Source organism: Lissotriton helveticus, chromosome 3_1, assembly GCF_964261635.1.
Source record: "Lissotriton helveticus chromosome 3_1, aLisHel1.1, whole genome shotgun sequence".
Taxonomy (NCBI): Eukaryota; Metazoa; Chordata; class Amphibia; order Caudata; family Salamandridae; genus Lissotriton; species Lissotriton helveticus.
The window spans coordinates 1,938,741,098-1,938,761,144 of record NC_136061.1 but is presented as its reverse complement, the minus strand read 5'-3'; the positions used below and the strand labels follow the sequence as shown (position 1 = coordinate 1,938,761,144).

Genomic DNA, 20,047 nt, shown 5'->3' with positions numbered 1-20,047 from the left:
GCACTCGATCATTCGGGAGACATAAAATGGCCTGCCTACATTAGAAATTTTCTTACAAATTTAGGCCTAGAGGATTATTATATAACACCTGAAAAGATCATTGACATATCCAAGAAGGAGTTAAAAGAAATGGCCCTGAGCCACTTAGATGGATTAAGACTTGCAAATGAAATAGGGAAACCCTCTGTTCACCACGCAATTATGGTCCATCTTGTCCCCACAATTCAGCCCTACCTAACGCTCGAAATCGGCATTTTCGATCGCTTTCTACTAACCAGATTTAGATTAAACCTTTTCCACCGGTTAGTAGCTTTCCCCACGAGAAATACCTGGGAACAAACGTTAGGCCACTGTCCTTGCGATGATATATCTGTACAGACCACCATACATACAGTATTATTTTGCAAATACTATCATGCTCATCGCAAAATCTGGCTGGTACCACTGCTGAAATCATGGGACTTAAGACAGTGTCGCCCTGCTATGCTGCACCTTCAATTTCTGGACTCTGAAATTACCTGTTACCACATGGTTAACTTTTTAAAATGCATTTTTAGACATAGGAATAATCTGTGAGAAAAATTGTTTTCATCATAATGAATTGATTTTAACGGAAGAAGATCGTTTTTTTTCTCAAGCAACCTTTCTTAAACTTGTAATTGAAAAATGTTTTATTGTAAATATTTCTGGATTTCTGGTATAATGTGTACAAAAATGCTTTAATGGATTTCTATTATGAAATGCAGAATAAAGAAATTTATTACTACTATGTCACTGGAATCAAGCTATCCTGGCTGATGAGGGCTGATAGCCTGAAACCGGTCCTAAGATGCTTGTTTCCAAGCCAGGCAGTTCGGGTTTGACTGTTCCCATGGGGCACAGGGTCAAGACTGATTTGCATATGGCCGGGTTCAACCTGGAATGGCATTGTGAGCAAAAAAACGATGGATTTAGGCCCAGATCTCTGTACTGGGGTGAATGTATGACATTGTTCTGCATTCTGTCCATCAACTGTTGTTTTTACATTTGTCACCCCGAGTGGGACGGGTATGCTAAGACGTGAGTCCCATGCTCTCCATGCCACTGGAATCAAGCTATCCTGGCTGAAAGCCCGAAATCGGTTCTATGATGCTTGTTTCCAGTCAAGTGAGGACCTGGATTGGCAGTTTGGGCCAGACTGTTCCCATGGGGCACAGGGTCAAGACTGATTTGCATATGGCTGGATTCAAACTGGAATGGCTGGTGAGCAAAATACGATGGATTTAGGCAAAGATCTCTGTACTGGGGTGACCATATGACATTGTTCTGCATTCTGTCCACCAACGGCTGTTTTTGCAGTGCTCATATCTCAGCACTCATTTTCTCACTGGAGTTGAAACAGGAGTGACTTGTAGGGAGAAAGGTGTATTGTTGCTCCGGATTGTCTGGAAATGATTCAAGCTGCATTTCATAGGTATATGCATCAAAAGTCTGTAGAACTGGTGCTTATGCAAGATATCCTTTTTACAATAAATTGTAGTGAGAACGATGAGCTGGAAAATTAGTTTCCTTTGGTTGTCTGTCTATAGGTATCCCTGATATGTTTAAGTGCATAGGACTTCTATTTATAAACACTGAAGGCCTGATTCACAAAGGGCATCCGCACTCATGGCGCAGACCCCACAGATGTGGGGGAATCTTCCCTTCATCTAACTATCCACAGAAATAATTGTTTTTTCCAATTTCGTGTCATGTCTCTTGACGTCCTTAGCTTTAAGGAAAATATTTTTTATCAGTCATGTAACATATAGATTATATCAGTTATTTCAGACAGCAGAGACTTTTTCAGTAGTTGTTGGGTGCTAAAGAAAATTAAGTGTCCAATAGTTTTTCACTGGATTGTTGCAGCACTGGATACATAGGTTGCATTAAAGGGGATCTTTTATTGGGCTGGGCTTCGGTTAGGTGAAATGGTGAACTAATACCACTGGGGCGTCTGGGTTCATATCGAACTGGAACGGGACCTCAAAAGTAAATACACAAGGGAGAGGCTCAACTTTCCTTAATGTTTTCCCCTCTCATACATATGCCTTATTTGGTTAGTGTTCATGCGGACTTCGGCAAGGGTCACACACTGTATATGGAATGCAGATATGTAAGTTAATCAAACATCAGTGATTTCTTTTTTTTTGTATGACGTTTCTTTATTGACAAATTTTGCATTGTACATATAATTATTAGTTAGCATTTGTATCCGATCACTCTTTATATCACACTCTTGCATTTGGTTGGACTGTTAATAAAGTGGGACACAATATAAATGTTGCCATTACCTGCACAGGACATGGAATCTCTTTCTTATATGACCCTCATTTCTGTGTCTGTCGACATGTTCCAAAAAGTCTTCCTTACACCCTCAGCCTCTGTACCTCCAACCCCCTCCTTGTTACCTGTTTCAGTTCACTCCCATGGATACATATATTCAGGTGATAGTCCTTGAGCCTATACCCTTTATATATCCAGATGTCAAGACGCAGCTCAAGTTTTCAATAGAGTCTGTGGTTTGCTATATCCCAGAAATTCGACTCTGCCTTGCCCTATTTCCAGACCAATGCTCTACCGCTCAAGCAGCAAAGCATCACATCACATATGGGTCTTGGATAAAGTTCCCCCATATTTCTCGAAACTTATCAATTTGGTCACTAATGCTGGCTATTATTCGTTCACAGGAGGTCACTTTGTACTTTTCCTGCATCCATATGTCTTTTGAAGAACAACTGCTCGTTCTCCTTGGTAGAAAAATGCAAATTTTTTCAAAAGTCATTGCCGTAAATAGCCACCACCGATGTCTATAGAATATATCTGGATACTGTTTAAAGTCATGGAGCGGAACTGTCTGTGCCATCAAGCGTACTCTCATGTGTAGGTTATCCTTAATCCATCTCCACCTGGGTCCAAAAAAACGGCTAGCGATGAGCTTTTCCAGAGCAAATGAACTATGCCTCCTTCCTGTGTGTCACATCTTCAACAGGTAAACTGCGGAAGAATCTTGGGTTTGTTTAATCTCTTAGGAGACCAGTGCCATCTGTGTAATACTTTGATGTAACACAGTTTAAGACGGGCTTCAGGCCCTTCAGGGCCTGAAGAAGCATCCAGCCAGCCCGCTATGTCCAATCCTGGTGCTGCTCTCATGCTGGTTAACATCATTAGAGCAGCGTCTGGATTGGTTAGGGGAGCTCCACAGCAGACTGCAGTTTTAGAACATCTAGGAGGACGTGCTGCAGTGGGTAAGTACCTTTTATTTAAATTGTATTTATTGGAAATGTTAGTGTAGTTTTTTGGGGGGTTTTGGAGGGACACGTTGTTTTATTATGGGGTTCAAAATATATTTAGCAGACCTTGCTCAAACTATATGGAACGTCAACACTCATTCGCCCATACTGGCTAAAGAAGTAAGGGAATATCTACAGTACACTGATGATATTTATAACAAACGCGCCCGACAGTGGATACCTACAATCAGCAGCTCCTGAATCGCTATCCCTCCATTATTCTGATCTCATCTATACTCATGAGGATATGTGTGCACACCGTTTCACACCCACTGTCACAATGTTATTCCTAACAGACCTCAACAATTTTAAGCAGAAGCACAGGTGCACCACTTCTCAATATACAGGAAAAAACAAATATACAATCTATTCCCAAACAGCAGTGTTTTCCAAATTTTCTTTATTCAAATATCAAATAAGTTTTTATCAAAGCAGGTTCATAAGAATCACTTGTTGAAAGTAGCACAGCTGACGCGTTTCGTCCTTGAAGCGGACTTCTTCAGGGCATTAGTTGTTCCCCAAATCATAAAGGGGTGACTAAGTTGGCAAATGTGTGGTTCCAATTGCAAGGAGCCATGGACAGCAAAGATTCAGCATCAAATTTCCAACTGGTAGAAATCCACAGTGTAATCTACTATATGATTAGATCAAGTGACAGGCTGCAAGTTCATAGTTGAAAGCAAGGAGTTTTAGCTTAAAAGCACTTCCTCCCAAGATTAATCTGTAAAATGTATTCGATGGCATTAATGGGTGAAAAGAACTATCTATCACACCCGACCATGTGCCTCATATAAATTGAAGGCAAAGCATCAACAATAGTTGGCCTGCAGTCAGAAGTGTACTGTCAGGCAAGCCCTTCGGCATTCATCAGGATATCAGGCAATGTAGCCGAGGAACAGACGCAGAAAGTAAGTACGCGGACGATATTGTGTTATTGAGTCAAATGCCAATAGGACTTCAGCGAAGTATGGATGTCTTAAAAACATACATGGATAAAAATGGGCTAGAGCTCAATCTGAAGAAAACTAAAGTTGTGTGGTTGGTAGATTCGAAGCTCAAGAAGTATACCTGGTTCTTGGAAGGGAACAAAGTTGAGGAAGTTGGGTCATACAAATACTTAGGATTTATTGTGGAGCATCAAATAAAAGGAAAACAACTCATAGAAACAATGCAGGCGAAAGCGCAATAATTAAACTACGGCTTCAGAACGTTAAAAAAGAAACTGAGCTGTCCTTCATTTGACCATCTTTTAACAGTGATGAGTGCTCAGTTAATGCCAACAGTGACTTTTGGTAAGGAGACATTGAAAGGACACGTAGATGGCATTTTAAATAAAATCCAAACAAGAGTATACAAATCTGTGTTCAGCATCACGAAAACTGCATCTGCAGCAGAGGTGCGTTTGGAGTTTGGGCTGCTGAATCAAAAATACAAATGCAAAGGAGCCTTTGTAAAACTATGTTGGAGATTACGCACGCCAGAAAGAGGGTCAATCAACCATATGTGCTGGAATGACATAGAGGAGCAACTACAACAAAAGAAAAAAGATTCATGGGGGCTATATCTAAAACAGACTATCGAGGAACTTGGAATAGAAGACGCCTGAAGTGTAAGTATTGGGAAACAGGCTTTTTATAAAGTGATAAAAACTACTAATAAGCATCTTAAAAAACTAAGGCATCAGGATTATCTTACAGCACACTTTTCATTAAAAATAAAACTCCAGTTTATGCAGTACTGTTTTGGAAAATGGGAAATAAAAGACCTGATGCCATCCTGGAAGGATCAGACATTGAACAAAGAATGCCGTTTATGCAAATATAAGGAAGAAACTCTTGCACACATCTTCTGTGTTTGCCCGAGTTACCTGACAGAAAGAAAGATAATGCTGAAAAGAATCTTTAGAGAACTAGAAATAAGAACATGCAGGCAAGCAGTAACCCATTGGTTGGGTGGCTCCTCTATACCTCTTATATGCCGGGGAGTAAAATTTGTAAAAATAAACATGAAAGCATTAGAGCAATCAATTTAGGGCCTCAGCACGTTGACAAAGAATTAAACCTGGGAAGCAAATTGCATCTGCACCTTAACAAAGGGTTTATGTAACTTACAAGGAAAGAACAGTAATTTCGTTGAGCTAAAGAACTGAAGGTCAAATTTACAGAAACTTGAGTTAAAAGAGCGATTAAAACAAGAATAAAGACAATGCGCTTTGAAACCCATGATAATGAGAAAGAAGACACTTGATTTAAAATGTAACTCTGCATAAAAGCACTTTAAAAACTAGCTCTTGTATATTTAATAATGGGATTACATAAAGCACTGAGAAAAATTGCCATGTACACAGTAGCTAGTTTTTCAAATTAAGGCCATACAAGAACAATATTAATGTAATTTTTATACTTATTTTTAAAATGGAAGTACAAGTTTGATAAGAGTCGTCAGACACATAAGTTATGATCAATTTTCATGAATGAATGTGTAATGGTTGTTATTGACCAAAAACATAAATAAATTAAATATGAAATATTATTATGGGGTTTTGGAGGGAGGGGTATTTTATTTTGGGCTTTCGGAGAAAGGGGGTGTTTTATTAAGGGTTTTTGGAGAAAGGGGATGTTTTACTTTGTTTTTGGGAAGTGGTGGGGCACTTCGCTTGCCCCATGTGGAGTTGGGTCTAAAGCATGATGCAGGCATCAGGTAAGCATCTGGCAGCCCAAGACATGGCGTGGTTGCAAGTGAAACTGTTTTGCAGCCATTGCAAATGATGTGAGCTCCCCTTCCTGGAGGAGGTTAGAGAGAGGTAGAATTCTTTGAGATTCCATGTTTCCACAGCAGCTCCTTGCCTTGTATATTAAATGCTGGAATTGTTCCACACTGGAGCGTGGTCATGGATCATGTCATGTTCTCCCATTAGCTTACAGTCCGCCTTCCATGCATGCACCCTAGTGTGTAACACTGAGTGGGAAGCTATTGCCTTCTGGGTATCGCATCCTAACTCCCACTCCCAATCCCCATCTAGGTGTGCCCAGTGTGTCATGCATGATGTATCTGACATGTGCCAGTTGGGAGGCCTGCAATTAGGTGTTCAAATGGGGTAGTCACAAGTCCCTGGTTTCTGTTAAGCTGTGTAATTGTTTATACACAGAATAAAGCTACGGAGCAAATTTATAACATTTTCTTAATCTACCACATTTTGTAATTTTCATATTTTCCATCCTACTCATAGACACACACAAACGTGTGACGGGATGTCCTCACATACCACCAGGTGTCATGCTTCATCATTGGACATTCCCATGCTCTTCAAAAACCCAGTTTGATGAAGAGAGGGCCTGCGTCCTGGAATCAGGGAGGCACTTATTACTAACTAAGAATCCGTGAAAGATATACTTAAAAACAAATGTGGTGACCAACTTGGTATTAAAAATTAAATGTCGGGAATAGGGGAACTAGTACCCCAATCCCACTAAACTGTCAACATGTGTCTGCATATTGGCACAACACAGTCCATGGTATTCGTAAGGATGGAAATCTGATCCTCTGGTGTCATATACTCAGTATATGTGTCACTTGTTGCCACACTACTTTCCTTGGGTACCTTGGGCACGTGTAAGACAATAATGACAAGTGTGTGATTCAGGATAAGGTGCCCTTCAATTACTTTTAGGCATCAATTACATGCGTTGTAGGTGTGACACTGCACTCGTGTATCACACATATACCTAAGTGTCATGCTGTCAGACAAGCTCAGACACTCCTACCTTAATTAAGGGTCATCTGGAACCCATGGAGGAAGGGCTCTGAAACCCCTGTAGTCACACACTATAAGGGAGATAAATGGATTGTCAACCACACTATATTAGAAGGTTTAAAACTTACATTGTAAAAAGTATTGCTTCCCACTACTACCCACTTTCCTCACCAAGGTGCGTTCCTCACCGGCCACCTATTAGTACTGGCTCCTTAATCCCAATGTTAGTGGGAGTCACTGTAAAACCATCTTAAATAGTCCAATTATCACACATGTGATTGGTTGGATGTATCCCCCTGATGTCTGTACACAAATGCTCACAGATGTATTTAATTACATCCAGTTGTGTCAGGTTTATTTACTCTCCAAAACGCCAGTGCAGGTGCATGCAGTTATCGTTCTGCACTAGAGCACAGAAAGGCAATACTGGGACATATTCAATACATGGAAAATGATCACTGTGTACTCTTGGTATATACATCTGGGAGACACCAGAGTTGGAAGTTATCCTTGTATGGGTTGTCTTGGATGAAAATGTGGTCCAACTCAAACTGATGCATTTAGAGGCAGGCTACACTGGGGGCAAAAGTGCTGCCCATAGATGTTTCCTGTTTCTGGTGGTAAATCACATCTTCAAACTCAAAGAAGTTTTCAGTAAGAGCTAGTTCCACACATTCCGTCACAAACCGTTCTGGAGTTATGAAATTCCACTCAGAACACTTCCCCTAGTAAAGTAAACGTTTCTAATATTCAAACTGAGAATATTTGAACTGGAGTGATATATTGTATGACTATCCACTGCACTATGACTGATATCATACAATATTTGACAATTTACTACAGTATACTAGTGACATAATACTCACATTTCTGGGCCTATATTCATCCCATTTTCCATGTATTGATAATGTCCCAAAGGTTAGAGTGAATCCATTTTCCATTATTCAAAATTTCATGTATATACAAAAAATGTCTGTGGTTGTAGACTCTGGTAATACATCTCCCAGAAGTCTATATCAAAAGTACGCAACGATCTGGGGGAGGCGCGCCACGCCTGAGATGACACGATTGTCCGATTACACGCTGACAGGCGGTATCGGCGGCATGCTCTGAAGTGCTTGACAGGAGACTGCCGAAGACTGCTGCGGGGCAGCGTATGCTGCTAATCTGGACAGCGTGCCACACCGAGTAAAATTAACAAACATGGGAACGGCAATTATTACAGGGACGGTGCACACCTCGGCAGAGGTCCCCCACCCTAAGAGATCTAATAGAGTACATCTGAAATAAATAGTGCAGCAGTACTCCACAGTGACTCTTATGATCATCAGGAGGAAGGAGTCAGTACCAGTAGGTGGCCAGCGAGGAATGCGCCTTGATATTGTAAGTGGGTAGTGGTGGGAAGCAATACTTTCTACAATTTCAGTTTGAAACCTTTAAATACGGTGGGTTGACAATCCCTTTCTCTCCCTTGTAGTGTGTGACTACAATGGTTCCTGAGACCTTCCTCAATGGGGCCCAGTTGACCCTTAATTAGGGAAAGAGTGTGTGAGCTGGTCTCACAGCATGACACTTAGATATGTGTAGAATATACGAGTGCAGTGTCACACCTACACCACATGCATTTGATGCCTACATGTAATTGAAGGACGCCTGGTCCTGAATCTTCAGCCTGTAAATTTCTGTTAGTAATACACAATTTATGAAATAAAGGTTTGCTGTTCCTCGACAAGGTGACGCCTAGAAAACAAACGGACGACTGACTCACCACTACCATGGATACTGATATGGAAGTCAGGCACTGGTAAAGTGGAAGGATCAGGAGGGATCCCGCTCTGTCGGAACTAAGGTCCTCACACACCCAGCAAGCTAGGTGTCATGCTTCATCATTTGGACCTGCTCCTCGTTGGGTCGGCGCTGCAATACCCAATGGGCTCCCATAAAGGGGCTCTTTGTCGGCCCCATGTCTAACCAGATTTAAATGTTATCATGGCTGGAGATCCAAGTGGGTTAGATGACTGTGTATATGAGTGCTCTTAGTAGTGATCTGGACATCAAAAAGTAATCTATGCTTATCGGCATTCAATGGACACTTGCGGTAAAGATGTAGTCTTTCATTGTAGGGTTATGAAGTCTCCTTAAGTCTAGCAGGGATATGCCAGTCATCATATCTCTTAACCTAACTCTGTCTGTGCTTAGGCGAATTGAGAGGTGATCAGATTTGTTCATAAATTGATCAAGAACCATGTTCCAATCTCCACCTAGGATGACCTTAGTTTTAGGTTGCTGATGTAGGATTCTGGATATTGCATCCAGGGTTTTTGTCTTTGGGTGTACCAGGGCATATATTGATCCTATGGGGAGTACCTATTTGTGTATGGAGTTCTTCTAAAGATAAAACTGCACTGCGGGTATCTTCACAACTTGCAGACCCTCACTGGTAATTTCTTAGAGATTAATATGGCCACACCCCATTTGCAATATAATTTAGAGGAGGAAATCTTATCTTCTTCCAACTTGCTGCTGTGCTATTCCCTATCTACCCAGTCTCTCCTGAGGTTTTTGGCATTCCAATTCAAAAAAATGAGTCTCTTGAAGCAGGGCTGCATCTGGCCATAGAACTGTGAATAATTCAGTAGTTTCTTCCACTTTACGTAATGGGTGAGGCCATTTACATTTGGAGATAATATGGAGAGTTCTGTCAGGGTTTCCATTCGTGTTTTGTCGAGATCAAGTGGTAAGAATCGTGTTAGGAAGGAAAAGGCTCCAATGTATTTTTGACCTGCAGCAGTGGTTTGGGTAGAACTGTCAATGGGAAAAGTGCTGAGTGTCGATATGTGTTGCAGTTAAGAGGAAGGGGAGAGAGACCAATTTTTACTTGAATCCAGGGTATGGGATTGAGGTTGAAGCTCGTGTTTTAGGGTGCTTCTCAAAGTCAATTGTGTAGGGGTTTGTCATATTAATATGACAGGACTTGTTATTGTGTCTCAGCTATATGGCGAGCGTATTTGGATGAAGAGGTGATATAGGGCAAAGAAAGTTCTTTAGTCAGGTGCGCCTTAGCAATCGGCCATACCACATCAGACCGACCTGTTACCTAGGATTGATAATTCAGTCTCACTTAAGCCAAAGATAGTATGTTGAGTAAGAGAAGCAGAGGGAAGAGGATGAGAATTGCAGGAAAGGAGGAAGAGGAGAGTAGCATATGAAGAAGAGAGGAGGGAGTGAAGAGTAGGGAAAGTATATGAGCCTTATGGTACAGGGATGTTGGTGGGTATGTTGTTCATCGTGACATACCTTCCCTTGATGTCTGATTCAGTCATCAAACTGCTTGTTCAACAAGCAGTTTCTTGTTTGCTTGAAGTGGTTTTCGTGAGGAGCGAGATTTGTCTGTTGATCTGCTTGTCGGCTTTGAGGTTTATATGGTTGTGCTGAAGACCGGCGTTTGATGACTTCTTTAAGATGCTTACTTTCTTCTGGAGTTATGTTAGCTGTTTCTTCTTTGTCTGTGATGCTAGCTAAGTGGTGCACTTTGTTCTCAGTCCTCAGGGAAACCTGCATTTTTGTGTAGGAGAAGGTATCTAAGAATCCTTTCAATTGTCCTGGGTCTCCAAAATCCATAGTTTTGTTGGCCTGCATAATGAGCATTATGACTGGGCCTGGGTCCTAGCATATCCCTAGCTGCAAGGGTGCATCTGGAGAAATCGAATCCTGCTGGTCTTTGTTTCCTGCGAAAAGTCTTGTAAGATGATTATCTTAAGTTCATTGTATGACAAAGGCAAATGGGTTCAATTGCTCCTGTGATGATTTGTAGTACCCGTTGCTGACGTAAAAAGCATGCTATAATCTGTCTCGGTCCTTCTTTGGCGAGTATACATCTAGATCATATTCTGTGCAGCACCGGCTCCTCTGCTATGGGGGTGAAGCGTTGCCCCATCAAAAACGTCAGGAAAGGAAAAATAAAACGACAATTGATGTATTTTTCCTTTCCTGCCGAGTTTTGGGGGCGGGGCATGGGGGTGACAGGCACTGAGTGGAGTGGTAGTGCACTCCCATCAATGCGCATGATGGTTTGGCCGGCCGTCTCAGGCCGACCAAACTATCATGGGGAGTGAAAGCTCTCTCGAACCCAGCAACGCAGCTGGGTGGAACAGAGCAGGCACAGACTCACAGTCTGTCCCGGAGTGCAAATCGAGGGCACTCAGGCCAATCCTGAAGCGATTCTCGTGTGCGAGAGAAGCTTCAGTATTAGCCACAGGGCATTCTGGGTGCCTGTGCCTTTCTTAAGACTTGAAGAGGAGCCAAAGAGCGCGACTGGGACGGCTGCAGGTAAGTTTTAAAATTGTTTTTATCCCCTGCAACCCTTAGTGCCCTCCTACCCGCCACCCACCCGCTCCCCCGCTCTTCCAGCATACCCGCTGCTCCTGATTTCGTGTGCAATGGAGGACCAAAAGCTAATTTTGTGATGGCCTGGATGAATTGAGATAAAAAAGACATCATGCCCTCCCCTTTGAGTGACTCTGACATGACCGTCTGACTAGTTTCTGTCTTCCAGTTCTAGTAGTTTCTGGTAGAGGTAGCAGTGGTTCTGTTCCCAATCTATTGAGGGGGCTATATTTTTTGTGTCTGGTCCAGTATGTTTTCCCCAGTTTGCATCCTAGCATTGAAGGAGGCAATGTTTGCCTGGGAAGATTAGACATTAACTGATGTCTTGGAGGTGTTGTCAGGCCCCTCCACCATGGCCAATCTGAACCTCAATAGCTCCTTGCTGATAATGTCCAATGCTGTGTCTTGTGGTGGTTAATCTGATTCCAGGGAAGTTTTAGCACGTTTGCCTGTGACCGCTGCCATGAACAGCAGCTGCATTACTTGTTTTGACAGGATGATTGGCTGTAGTCGGAGGGGAGAAGAGTCTACCTCCACTTTTACTTAGTCCATACGATGCTAGCCCTTCTACACATCCCAAAGTGTTAGTCTGAGGTAAGACGGCGTCATTGGCTCCAGAGGGAATGGTGCAGGTATTGTCTTTAAATGCCCGAGTTCCAGGCCCTATGACCTCTCCCCAGGATATGAAAGCAGTATTTGGTCTGTATGTTCACTGCAAACTTGCCTGGTCGGTGCTTGTAGTTTCAAGCCATTCTCACATAGTCTTCTGTATTAGAGAAGGAATTCCAGCTCGGGATCCATGTCCGGTCAGTCTGCCCAGCGGATGCCAGAGTCACCCAAGTATTCAGGTGTTGTCACCACCTCAGGGTCTTTCCACATCGATAATCGTTCAACCCCCTTCGCATGTCTTGCAGATGTGGTATGTGATGGACCCTAGGTGGAGGGGGGGTATATTATGTCACATTTTGTCTCAAGGTAGGAGGGGGCGCCACACCCCATTACCCTTGTGGTTTATGTGCAACGAGTCCCACGAATCTCTTATAGATAGCGTTCCTTTTCTATAATTCAGCCAAAGGTTGATGCATCAGCGGTTTTCAACACGAGTTCACGCTTGAGGATCGGTACATTTCATCCATTGTTAGAAGACTAAAGGGTGCATGTGTGTCTTGTAAGGTTTGCACACATCTTTAGGGCCCTTCGTGGCTGCTGGGCCTCAGCAACGCAGCATTCGGTCTAGGTCTCCATGTTCAGGTCTTCCTAATCCAAGTTCACGCCTCCCTAATAAAGTTCAGGTGATGAGTGCCTTCGATCCAACTTCCCCTCATTGTTCATGGCTTATTGAGTCCTTCCTCTCCCACAAGTCCTCCACGACACAAGGAGTCACAATCCCAATGCTGTTGAGGAATGGCCTGAGAGCTGAGTTGCTCACTGGCTAAAGTGCCCACCCCATTCCTCTTCTGCAATGTTTTGGTGGATATCTGGAGTGCTGCCAATGGTCATAATGACCTCCTCTGGGTCACAGGGGGCTACCAACGCCGTCTCTCTTGTCTGGTCACCTTGTGGGTCTGGGAGGATGATTTTACAGAACCGACATGTGACCAACAGCAGAGCTTCAAAAGCGGACTGTCTTGTTGCTCCGTCGCTTAACTCTGACTCCATCAATGATTTCATGAAATCCAGAGGAAATTGATGCTGAAAGGAATTTGACGGTGAGGACCTTTTGACACTGAAACGGCCCTCAAGTTGAATGAGAAGGTTTAGGTCTCCATTTACAGGAGGTCCCTTGAAGAACGATGGAAAAGCTGGATAGTGCTGCAGAGATGGCTTCTATAATGGGAGACACTCAATTGAGGCATAGCTTCAAAACTTTGAATGCAACACTTTTAATAGTAGCACTTCTAAATTATTTGCTACAGGTATAAAATAATCTATAGCCCCTTTGTGAGGAAAGACTTTTTAGAGCAGCCAAGATAAAACTACTGAAACGCCAATTCAAATGGCATAAATTGTTTTACAAATATTTTTGCCTGAGAAACTAAGGTGTTTTTTTCTCCATCCTGCTGACGGTTCCTTTCTTCTAATAGCAAGTGTTTTAGCAAAGTTTTGCTGTACCCGTCAGCATTTTCCTTCTCACGTCCTCTGTATATGGTGGTGCTTCCTCCTCAGATTACTGCTTCCTGCTATGCTTTATGCAACAGGAATGTACTAAGCCTGGCCGGTAAACTCCGCTCCGGTCGTGGAGTTTTTCGCACTCCCTGCTATGCAGAGCTCACGGAGTTCTGAATAGCGTAGCGGAACACCACAAACTCTGCCCAGGCTTAAAATTTACATGTAGTTTTTGCTAATTCATGTTCATGTTCCAGGACCCCAGTAAACAGATAGTTGTGAATTCTCAGCCTATTTATCAAACAATCATTGTCTTCCATTTCTGCACCCTCTCTTGATCAAATGCCATGTGAGAAATGTAGGAGAGATCCTGCTAAACCAAGGAGCATGGATGATTTGATTGGCCCTAAAGTGCTTTAGTAAGAATTTGTATTACAGTAGAGTCTGCAGTTCTTTCATGAATACTATAACAGTGGCGGTTCCTCTGCAATGGTGGAGGAGCATCACCCCACTGCCTGGCTCAGAGCCAGCAGGTGAAAAATAAAACGATTTTCTATCATCATTTTATTTTTCATTTGCTGGCTCTGAGCCAGCGCGTGTAGGGAGAGGGAGAGGCATGGGAGGGGGTAGGACGAGTGCTATGTGCACTTCGAAGTGCTCATGTGTGTTTGGACGGCCATCTCAGGCCGGCCAAACACACATGCGCGTTTAGGTTTCTCCAAAACAGCCGGGCTGGAGAAACCCCACAGACTCCCTGTCCTGAGCAGAGCGTCTTTTCAGCCCGCTCTGACCAATCCCCGAGCTGCCCTCAAAGCATGAGAGCAGTGCAGGGATTGCACCGGGAGTCTGTCCCAGGGGCTGCTGGGACCAGGAAGAGCACAGCAGGTGTGAAGCAGGAGTCGGCCGGCAACTTAAGGTAAGTTAATTTTTTTAATATTTTATTAACACCCGCCCATGCTCACCCCTCCCCTCCCCCTCCCACGTTGTCTCCACCCGCCTCACCACCCTTTGTTTGTGCCAGCCACCATAGCACTGTAATGGCGATCAAATCAGAAAAAATCAGGCATTCTGTCAGACAAGTTTTCGGACTTGAACGTGGATCCAAAAATTGGCAAGTGGTTCATTCATTCATGTTTGCTGAAGTGATTTGATAGCCTGCTGTTGGATCATACTGGTACAAATATACAAAATATCCAGCGTGTTTTGTCGACCTTTAGTTAGGAATATCTCGGACATCTGAACAGAGTTAAAGTGCACAACAAGAATTGTTTCTGGCACAAGCTCTGTCTTCGTGCCAACTTTGGTACACTTCTGTCAACTGGTTTACTGCGGGTGTGTGTGTGTGTGTGAGTGTGTGTTGGTGTGTGTAATGAACATGGATTGGGCAAAGGCAAGGACCATTTGAAAAGTGCTTGATATGATTGTATGAACTAAGAGTGTTTCTTAACTTCAATCCCTCCACCTCCTTCGAAGAAGCAATTATATTTTCTGATACTGCATTCAGGTGTCAGGTGACCAGAGACTGGACAAAGCTGTCACACAGCCAGGTTTCAGTTGTAAAGAGGAGATCTAGGGCCAGATGTACAAATGTTTTTGAGGTTCCAAATGGCCTAATTTGCAGACTTTGTCCATTTGCGATATAAAGCTTATTGAATTATACAAGAAGAAAAATTTGATTGAATCGTAATTTTCTTTAGCATTCGGTAGTTGGAAGGGGCATATTTAGAAGATCCCTTCCACATTGGCGTAGATAGAGCTTTTGCTTTTGCTCAGGCGGTCCCCGAGTTTGCTGCCCAGTGACAGCTGGTGCAGGTAAGAAGAAGATGAGGGAAAATAACATTTAAAAAAATAAAACCACTTACCTTGTGCTCGCTGAATTTGTTCACCTAAAGTGAAGTGCTGCTGCCCGCATAAAAGTGCCGCCTGAGGCGGTCCTCCTCCCGCCCCTCCCCTAGCTATGCTACTGCCCTTCCAAGTACCAATTCCCAGTAGTATGTATTAATGTTTTACGACTGAATTCTGGTTGCAAAACATTAATACTTTACCACCATTTGAAAAGTGGTGATAATCCATTCACAAACAGGAAGGGGTACCCAAGGGAGCGCTTCCCCTCTGAGAATGTTAAAAAAAAAAAATTATGAGTAGGCAGTGGTCTCCGGGACCACTGCTACTCTTAAAAAGGAAAGTTACATTTTTTCTTATGAATCCTGTTTCCTTTTAATAAAATCAGTTGCATAAAAAAAAATTGCTTTATTTAAAAAGCAATCACAGACATGGTGGTCCACTGACCTCAACAGGTTGCCACCCCTCTGATGGTTGTCATTCCTAATGGGTCACATATTGCAACCTACCTCCTTAATATTACTGAAGTAGGTTGATTTGCGACCCACTAGAAATCGCTAAATAAGAAATAAAACGTTCACACGTTTAGAATTGTGATTACCAAATAGTGATTCGGAAAAATCGCAGTTTGGAAATCATTACCCTAAAGGTATGTACATCTGGCCCTTAGTGTCTTATTTTCAGTCAATACACTTTAGCTTAGAGAATCGTTGTGTTGCCCACGGCAGAACAGGTGTTGAGCAGAGTATCTCGGAAGTCTGATATTTTTGTATCACTAAACAAACCCCATTCATTGCCAGCGATGAATGGGATTCGTTTACTTACACATTTTGAGTGCAGGGTGTTGCTTTTTTCACCACACACTAGTCTGTATTACACAAGCCCGTGTCTTGAATGTGTGGCTCTGCAGTGGTTTGCACACTGGCAGCTGCTGCAATACTTCAATGGAAAAAGGGGGGGCCCCTACAATGTACTGAGTTAGCTACTCGTAGGGAATGTAATCTATGTAGAGAAAGGGCGTAGCAAACTCTAAGAATATATGTAGACCCTAAATAAACATGTAATAATGTGTACTATACAGCATTAAATAAATATATACTGAAACAGTAATGTATCAAAAATTATTAAATCTTTTTATTTCAATTATAGTATATTTTCTTATTTTTTCTCTTATTCATTTTATATCTTCAGTTTAAAAACATTTGTGAATTTTGTAGATAACATTCAAATTCCATAAATAGGGAATATTACAAATAGAACAGTGCGAAAACAATAAGTGTGAACAGAAAAACTACATAAAAAAAGTGATATACGATATAACCAGTCGCTGGAGAATTGGATGAAGGCAATGCGGTTGAATGGAACTACGCGCGTTTCGGCCAAATGGCCTTCGTCAGGTGACCGTCATTCGTACATTACATATATACAAAAATGAGATAAAGACCTAAATAGACAGACAAAAAGAAATTTTATATAAGTGAAATGCACATAAATTATTATCTAATTCAATGATTTACAATCAAAGCTGTACAGTAATTCAGGGGTCTATAACTTTTCATGTAGAAATACATATATATACACAGTAATTTTGTTTCAGTGTAACCACTCAAAATCTTATGTACTAAACCCTCTTATTATTCATAACAAGCAACAAAAACCTTTCTATTCCAGTATATACCTACATAACTTTAATTATCGAAAATCTGATATACATTGTGTTTATTATTTAAACATATTATCTCACATGTTTTATTTCCTTGCATTTTTTCTTCAATTCTAAGTATAGTATATCCTCACATTAGAAGGTTCATTTACTAACAGTTCCAATATAAAAAAGGAGTTTAAAGGAAAGACAAAAAGTGAATAGCTCTAGATATAGATAAAGCATAGGTTATGTCTACACATAACATCAACTGCTAAGAAAAAAAGGGGGGCAACCATTAATACTTACATGAAGAAAAGTGGCTATATGTGAACAACACGGAATATCTGGTCCCTATGAGAGCTGCCTTGTTTTAATGGCGTCAACTTATAATACACTGAAAGACAGGCACATGATCTTATTAAGACACTAGTTATTTGTTATATGGTGTTATGAAAAATAATAGCCTGATAAATAAGTATACCTGGTAAATTTATGTAGATGCCCTTCGGAGCAGGTAATTTCGTATGTAGCTCAGGGATTTAAATAAAGTTATATTCATATATTTTCATGGAGACTTCTTCCTAGTAACCTAACTCTGTATAGGCGGAAACAAGAGGGATAATGTTTATGTATCGCAATGCCATTATCTATGATAGTTAAGGCATATTCAACATTAATGCACGGTATTAATATGCTATTAAATTCTGTATAGTCATGTGCAGATAGTTGATTATTGAAGACGGAGGGCATACAATGACGATATATTGTAATCTATCATTAGCAAAATTGTAACAGTGCAATAATCACGCTAAAAATGTACCAGTATGTACACATAGTTGTTTATAAAGAGAGCGAACGAATGAGACACATGTTAGTCTATCTTTAACAAGACTACAACAATGCAATAATTGTACCTAGGTACTTCCCCAAAAAAATAATTTTTTATCCAGAAGTCCTACCTCGAAAATCTGCTTAATGTTATTTATAACTTTCAATCCATATGACATTTGTCTAGATGAATTAGAGTGGAACCGCGGGGTGCGGGCATCTATTTCCTTATTGTGTATATGGTCTAAAAAGACAAAAAGACACTATTATACTAAACCGAATTATTGTTAGTAATTCGCTTATGTAGTTGCATCTTATTAAAATTACCTTGGCGTGGTTCTATGAGTCAATACGCCGGATAGATGATTATATTGGTCAAGCACCCTACAACATGAGTATGAAGTAGAGAAAATATAATTAATGTTTATCCCTGCTTCGACTCCATGATACTGTCCAAACATAGTTGTTGTACTGGACTTAAAGACATACCTTTATTCAATGGATGAAGTGTTCCACAACAGGGGGGTCTGCTCGTTGTTAACTCCGATGGTAACGGTCGAAACGAGTTCTTACAATTCTAACTTTATATAGGTTAGCGCGCCCTCGTAACCTACCATTTCATGCCTTACAGCTGATTTCAATTGCCTCAGCGCGTCTTGATGACGTATATTGGCCTAGAAGGTTGTAATCATCTACGAACTCGTGAGTGTATGATCGATATAGATGACAGACTAAATTAGGGTCCTAATTGACGATGTGAGCACTGCACACGTAGAGGAAGAAAGACTTCCGTTAATAGTTACTGATAGAAGCAAAAACTATAGTGATTCTTAAAACAGGATTATTTATACAACGTATGTGTTTTTATAAGATGGAATTAAAGGACTAAATAATCGTCTTTACACACAATGGTCCGGTGTGTAAACCCCATGCCAGCGATGAATGGGATTCGTTTACTTACACATTTTGAGTGCAGGGTGTTGCTTTTTTCACCACACACTAGTCTGTATTACACAAGCCCGTGTCTTGAATGTGTGGCTCTGCAGTGGTTTGCACACTGGCAGCTGCTGCAATACTCTCATCAGAAAAACATAGCCAATGGCTTTCAGGTGACACTGACATCACTGTTGCCCTTTGGTGCTTAGATATCTGCAAGGATCCAGGGTCTGCTCTCTTGTGCGACTTCTTGTGCTTACCATTCCCACTCAGTATTGAATTGCTGCAGTCTAGAAGCAAGAAAAGATAATACAGCAACTTTCTTCTTGTTGCTTGCAGGTTTTCTACTGGACCCACCTCTCCTACGTCTGGATCTGGATTCTACTTGTTCTTCACGGGCCTCAGTTTTGGAAATGGTTTTTGGTGCCTGGGCTTATGTTCCTGCTGGAGAAGGTGATTGGCATTGCCGTGTCCCGCATCGGGGGGCTGTACATTGTCGAGACCAATCTTCTGCCATCCAAGGTACGGTGAACATCATCAGTTGGCACTGCCCCTTTGCAGAGGTCACCAACACGAATCACCCTTTCTGTGGGGATGTGGGAGGCAGTGGAAGGTTACAATGTCTAACACCCCGATTGTTGCTGGTCCTGCCTATAGAAGCCACACCTCCCACTCACTTCTAAGGACCACCTGGCAGACCGCACTGCCAATGAAGAGTCCTTTATAGAATTGTATGGCAAAACAAAGATGCTAACATTATTCCAGACTTTCCTTACTGACCTCAAGCAACATCAAAACAATAAAGGAATATTCGTTTATTGTATTGCTGATACATGATGTCAATAAACGAAGTTTGACACAAAAACCATGGGGCCCTTTTAGAAATTAAAATATAGACAGGAAGTTATAGTTGGACTTTAGCATACTTTTACATTTTCTTCAATATACAAACATTCCCCGTAATACACCGGGAAAGTAGTTCCAGCTCAAGATTTCCTGGCACTACAGATAAATGTCATGCGAAAGTTCCAGCTTGCACCTATTCCCGATATGCAGTTCTAAATAATGTATTCCTCTGCAAAGGTAGAACGACCCCCTCATACATAAATGCAATTTTTTGCCCTACAGGGAAAACATTTTTCCCCGAGGAGAAAGCCCTTTTTCTACACCCCACGAATATCTGGGCAATCCGTTCTCCAACCTATTCTGCTCTGTCCTGAAGAAAATCTCTAATCATTT

General features: G+C 41.8%; 1 protein-coding gene across 1 annotated transcript in view; it reads left to right on the top strand.

The window, feature by feature from the left end:
• The window catches only part of NOX5 (NADPH oxidase 5), a 261,295-nt gene that overhangs the window by 97,019 nt on the left and 144,229 nt on the right, over positions 1-20,047 (top strand). The window contains exon 7 of the mRNA XM_078684069.1: positions 19,148-19,330. Coding sequence (XP_078540195.1) covers positions 19,148-19,330 — 183 coding nt within the window. The remainder of the gene's footprint in view (positions 1-19,147; positions 19,331-20,047) is intronic.